This window comes from Chamaea fasciata, unplaced genomic scaffold, assembly GCF_029207755.1.
Source record: "Chamaea fasciata isolate MVZ Bird 193981 ecotype frontalis unplaced genomic scaffold, bChaFas1.0.hap1 SCAF_7, whole genome shotgun sequence".
NCBI classification, from domain to species: domain Eukaryota; kingdom Metazoa; phylum Chordata; class Aves; order Passeriformes; family Sylviidae; genus Chamaea; species Chamaea fasciata.
Window position 1 is genome coordinate 24564596 of NW_027094092.1, and position 5413 is coordinate 24570008.

The 5413-nt window shown below is 51.2% G+C and overlaps 1 protein-coding gene across 1 annotated transcript; it reads right to left on the reverse strand.

The window, feature by feature from the left end:
- Nucleotides 1-1291: 1291 nt before the first annotated feature.
- SLC35C1 (solute carrier family 35 member C1) lies at nt 1292-4692 on the reverse strand. Its single transcript, XM_066188045.1, has 2 exons — nt 4088-4692; nt 1292-2316 (listed from the first exon to the last, which is right to left on the reverse strand). Exons 1-2 carry the CDS (start codon nt 4629-4631, stop codon nt 1757-1759), a joined length of 1104 nt encoding a protein of 367 aa, XP_066044142.1. The 5' UTR covers nt 4632-4692; the 3' UTR covers nt 1292-1756.
- Between the last annotated feature and the right edge of the window lie 721 nt (nt 4693-5413).

A 5413-nucleotide genomic window follows, 5' to 3' on the forward strand; every position in this document is an offset into this window, starting at 1 on the left:
CCTCGCCCCGCCCCGCCGCGTGATTGGCGCGCGCGGCGACAGCCAATCAGCGCGGAGGGGCGGGGCGGGCGGCGCGCTATGCTGCCCCCCAGCGGCCGAGGCCGCAGCTGTCGCCTGCCGGGTGGCCTCGCCTGAAACCGCCCCGGAAATGTCGCCGCCACCCCCAGAGAGCCACCCCAGAATTTAGTCAGCAGGGTCGGCCGTTATTACTGTCAACGTTAAATCTCCCTTTCCATTAAGAAAAGAAAAAGCAGCAACAACAACAACAGAAAATGTTCAAGGACGCTAAATGGCTGCCAGCATCGAAAAAGGTACCTGTGGCCATGAAACCTCGAGCAGGAGCCCCTTCCACCCCCCCCCAAATTCAACAGGAACATATTCTGGGCAGAAATGGAGTCTTCTTCGGTAGGTGTGGCCAGACATCACTCACGGGGCATGGGATATCACGTAGGATCCACGGGGCAGGATATGAAGCAATGGCATGGGCTGCCCAGGATCGCTATCGGAGTAACTTTATGTTTAGAAGACCCAGGGATTTAGAAAGCTGGTGCAACATGACAGCTTGCCACAGGATGTTGGTGCTGACCCCAGGAATCAGAAATCACAGCACAGACATACTCTATCGCATAGAACCAGATGGGGGGTGTGGTGTGGGTTGGGCAGAGATTTCTGCAGATCTGTTCAGCAGCAAGTTCCAAGCAAAGGGATTGATTCAGTCGAGCAAAACTCATTGCATTGAAGGATTCACTGGGCTGGCCACGGGGGTATCTAAAAGGAACAAATCAAAAGGCAAACTGCAAGCTCTAGAGGAGCTACAAAATAAACAAGTCCCCTGAAACAAGGGAATGGGTAACAACCCATTTTTAATACAAACCTATCCCCTACAAAGATAGTAAAGAGAAGTGTTGCAAACCCTCCTGAACTGGGAATCCCACCCTCCAGCAGCAAGAGTTTCAGAGTAACTTTTCCGCTCCTGCGTGTCACCCAGTGACACAGAGGCCAAGCTCACTCCTCCATGAGAAAGGCCACTGGAGCGAGCATGCTCTCCCTCACTGGACACAGTGCAGAGAGAATGAGCAGTTTAATTCCTGAGTCTTAGCATGCTCCCTCAAACTGAGAAACCAGGTGTAAAGCAACACAGGAAAAAAACTCAGAAGGATGTGATACTGACTCTTTGGAAAGGTGTTTTGGAGGCACTGCTGTTGCTTAGACTTGTACATAGGCAGAAGGGAGAGAATTTCCATCCTCTGCACTGAATAGAGCAACAGGAAGAACGGCTGTTGCAAAAACCTTACACAGCGGAACAGTTTACTGAAGTCTAACCCAAACAGTCTGGCGACTTGCCTCTTCCTTACCTGCAGGTTCAGGATTTTATAACTTCAGATTGCATTCATTCAGTTAATTCCAGATCCCTAAATACACAACGCTCCCATTCCAGTCTTTGTCTCATATGAGCCCAACCCCCCCATCCCCCAAGATGCAAATTTCCTAGATTAGGTATATAACAACATCCATATTAAAAAGCAATCACAAAAAAAAAAATCCCAGTTCATCTCTACAACACATGCTTTCCCCAACTCTGACACAGGGTGAGATAAAACATGATCCAGTCTGGTCTTTGGCTCTGGTTCCTGACACAGTTCCCCACACACTTTGCAGATGCACTTTCTCCTGCTCCTCGCTCTTTGTCTCCCCAGGAGGAAAGGAGCACCAAAGCTAATCCCCCCCAGGCCAAAAATAGAGGTGCAGGAGCCACCTACACACCAGTCTCATTTCTTTCACCGCTTTTGACATTAGGATCCTCTTGCACCTTTCTCATCTCCAGTCCTTTCACCCATGTGTATGCGAAGGAGCCCCCTAGCACCATCAAGTTACTCGTCCACCACAGGAAGCTCTTTGTCTCCTCAAAGTAGATAACAGCCAGCACTGTTTGTGCACAGGCCTTGGCTGTCCCAGACACGTTGTGGGTGAGTGGGCTAGTGAACTTAATCTGAAGTCCAGTCACGTACCCAATGGCAAAGCCAAACACTCCCCCCAGGGTCATCATGCCCCAAAAACTAGGGCTTCCCAGCTTGTCAAAGTGGTAGAGGGTGCGGAACTCGCCCAGCAGCACCATGAGGGGGAAGAACAGGACACAAGCGTTGATGTTGTTGTAGAAGGTCAGGCGCCAGATGCTACCATCCACAACAGGCAGCACCTTCTTGGTGTAGATGGCATTGAGAGAGACACAAAGGCTTGCTAAGATCCCAAAGAATATACCTGTCCATGACAGAGTGCCCTCTGCTCCTTCCTGGTCAACACCCAGCCAGAAGCCACCTGCAACCAAACAAATCAGGCATCATCGAACAACTGCTGAAAGCCTCAAAGCATACAGTCAAAAATTCATCGTTAACTTTATCGTGAACAACAAGAGACAGGCTTAAGGGTTTCCCCCTTATACTAAGTGAACCCACAAAATAACATGACTAGTGTCCTGGGAAGACTTATTTTGGGAGTGCAGGAAATTTACTGCGCAGGTAATTCAACCTCAGAGGAATAATTCCTACACTGAGCAGGCAGCACTAGTTCAGAAACTATTATTCCAGTTAGTTTTTGCATACAGGTAATTTTTAGGAGGCAACCTTTTTTTGTCGTTGTTTTGTTGGTTTTTTTGTTTTTTAATTGAAAAGGCTGAAAACTGACAAACAGGTAGAAAAAATGTACTTCAAAGTTTGGAAAAAAACCAGCTTTATAGACTTTTCCCTGCTGTTAACAGGAAGGAAAAGATAGGTCAGAGAAGAAAATGGAAAGATAGTAAAAACATGGATGTAATATTAAACATGATTTAAAAAAAAAAATCAAAAGGCAGAAACTGTGTGCTGTATCTTCATGTCAAATTTTGATGGGCAAGGCACTGTCTAACCACCTCCAAAACAGGATCTACAGGCTTTGGATCTCCAGGGCAGAGAGGGAGACCTCTCCCCATCCAGCTCATAAGCGAAACATAAAAGGGAGATGAGCTACTGAAGGAGCACTGCACCACATTTTCATTAGCTGCTTCTTGTTGGAGCTGTCTGGGAAGTTGCCTGCAAAGCACCTAACATGCTTGAAACTAAGTCCTGATACAAATGGGTTTGATGCACAGGCAGGAGAGGCTTTGTGTCAGGCCACAGAGGATGCTCAGCTACACTGCTATAGGCACATGGGCAATGCTCTCACGGCAAAAGGAAATGGAGCCAGGAGGACAGAGTCTTCATCTTCGAGAAACCTTGTCAGGCTGCCAGGCACCACCCTCCTGGGCAATGCTTGAACAAAAGGTTAGCTGAAGGCAATTGCTTGCATCACTTGTAGAAAATAGAATAGGTCTGTTCCTCTTCACCTCTTCCGTGGAGATGAGATTCTCATACTTTCATCTGATTTCATCCAGGTGTCTAACACTAACTGAACGCAAGCACACCTGGAACCAGACTGAAATCCACACGTCACCATTCTTGGAATTCAAATGGGCCTTCAGTGGAAGGTAGCTTTTGGGATTACTTTTCCTTTGGAATGGATGACTTATAAAGCATTCTTCTTAGGCCACTCAATGCCTTGCCCTACATTCTAACCACACAAACACCACACTGGTGGCGTATTACACTTGGCTTGATCAGCTAACCCTTTATCACACGCATTCAGCCTATTGTAAAAACCAATCGGCTGGCTCTATTGTACGATGCCAGTGGTGCTGACATAAATGTTACTGCTACCAAAGTTAATAATCAACAAGGACTTGGGAACAGGGGGAGAACCACCTGCTATTTTATGGCCTGTACAGGGGGAAGAAACAAAAAAGTAAGGTAAGTTAAACTTCCTTAGAGGATAGATAGGCTTTAGTGCTCAAAAGGAACTATGCCAAATGAGAGCAATTTCTCCTCTTAACAAGTTATCTACATCCTCCAGACATACAAATTTGGTAGCCAGAGATAGAGCACGGCACGAGCCCTGAGCTACCCCACCTCACCAAGGAGCTGCTGTGCAGGTGGTGATGACTTCCCAAGGGAAAGACACCCCACCACTGCCTCTCCGGGGCTGGCTGACGGGCGCAGCCCTTCCTGCTCCCCCTCACCTATGATGACTCCGCAGGCCAGGAGGGCATAGAGGGAGGTGGTCTGCTTGAGGAGGAGGTAGGAGAGCAGCACGTTGAATACGGTGGTGAGGGAGCGCCCCACGTTGTAGAAGGCCACGCCGACATGCTTGAGGCAGAGGTTGTTGGAGGTGACCATGCCGATGAAGACGGCGGAGAGGGGCAGGACGCTGCGGGATACCTTGGGGTCGAGGCGGAGGGTGGGCAGGCCGGCGCAGGGGGGCCCGCAGGCCGCCCCCAGGCTGAGGCCCAGGCAGAGGGCGGCCGTCAGGGCGCACTGGAAGAAGGTGACGAAGAGAGGGGCGTCGAGGCGCAGCGAGGGGCTGTCCAGCAGGTACTTGTTGAGGAAGACCATGGCGATGGAGGTGAACCAGTAGAGGCAGACCACCACGGCGATGCGCAGCGCCCGCAGCAGGAAGGGCGCCCGCCGGCCCCCGCCGCCCTCCGCCGGCAGCAGCGGGTCGGCGCCGCCGCCGCCCAGCGCCATCCGCAGGATCCCCGTCCGCGTCAGCTGCGCTCTGCTCATGGCGGGCCGGGCCGGGCCGGCCGCCGGCCCCCGCCTCCTCCCCTCTGGCCGCCGGCCCCGCTCACCCGCCTGCGCCGCCGGCCCGGCGCGTCCCGGAGCGCCGCGGCCCCGCCCGCCGTCCTTTATTCACGCCCCGCGGGCGCCGCTCGGCACCGCCCCGGCCGCGGCGCCATGGCGGGGGAAGGCCCGGGCCGGCCCCCGCCGCCCGCTCCGCCCCGGGGCAGCGCCGCGGGAGCCGGGCGGCTGTTGCGAAATATGAAATTTATTAAAAAAAAAATCGTAAGAAAGGATGCTCTTTGATATTTGGCCTTTGTATACTTCCAGGCCGAATCAACAAGAAAGGAGATTTAATCCGTGGAACAGAGAGCAGCGAACAAACAAGCTCTAAGCGATGCCCGGGTGTCAAAAAGAAATTGTCGGCAGAACAGCCTTGACAAGGTTTAGGTCTCGACACGTTTCAACGACCTCAGACCCAGGTGGAGATTAGCAAAGCTTGAGGGGCAAGCTGACAGGGCACACAAAGAATGTAGAATTTACAAGCCCTAAGGACATTTGAGAGGACCCCTAAGATAAGGAAGAAACTAATAAGGACAACTCAGCAACTGTACTGAGATCAGCTTCAACTAGGTAAAAAGTAATTCCAGCCGGGGGAGATTATAACCACCAACTCACTAACCACCAACTCAGGAAATCCACTGATCCAAAGGAAGAGAAAGACTGACCAAGCGGACTAATAACCATGAGAAGCAAGAAAATCATCAGTCAATAGAAGATAGAATGTT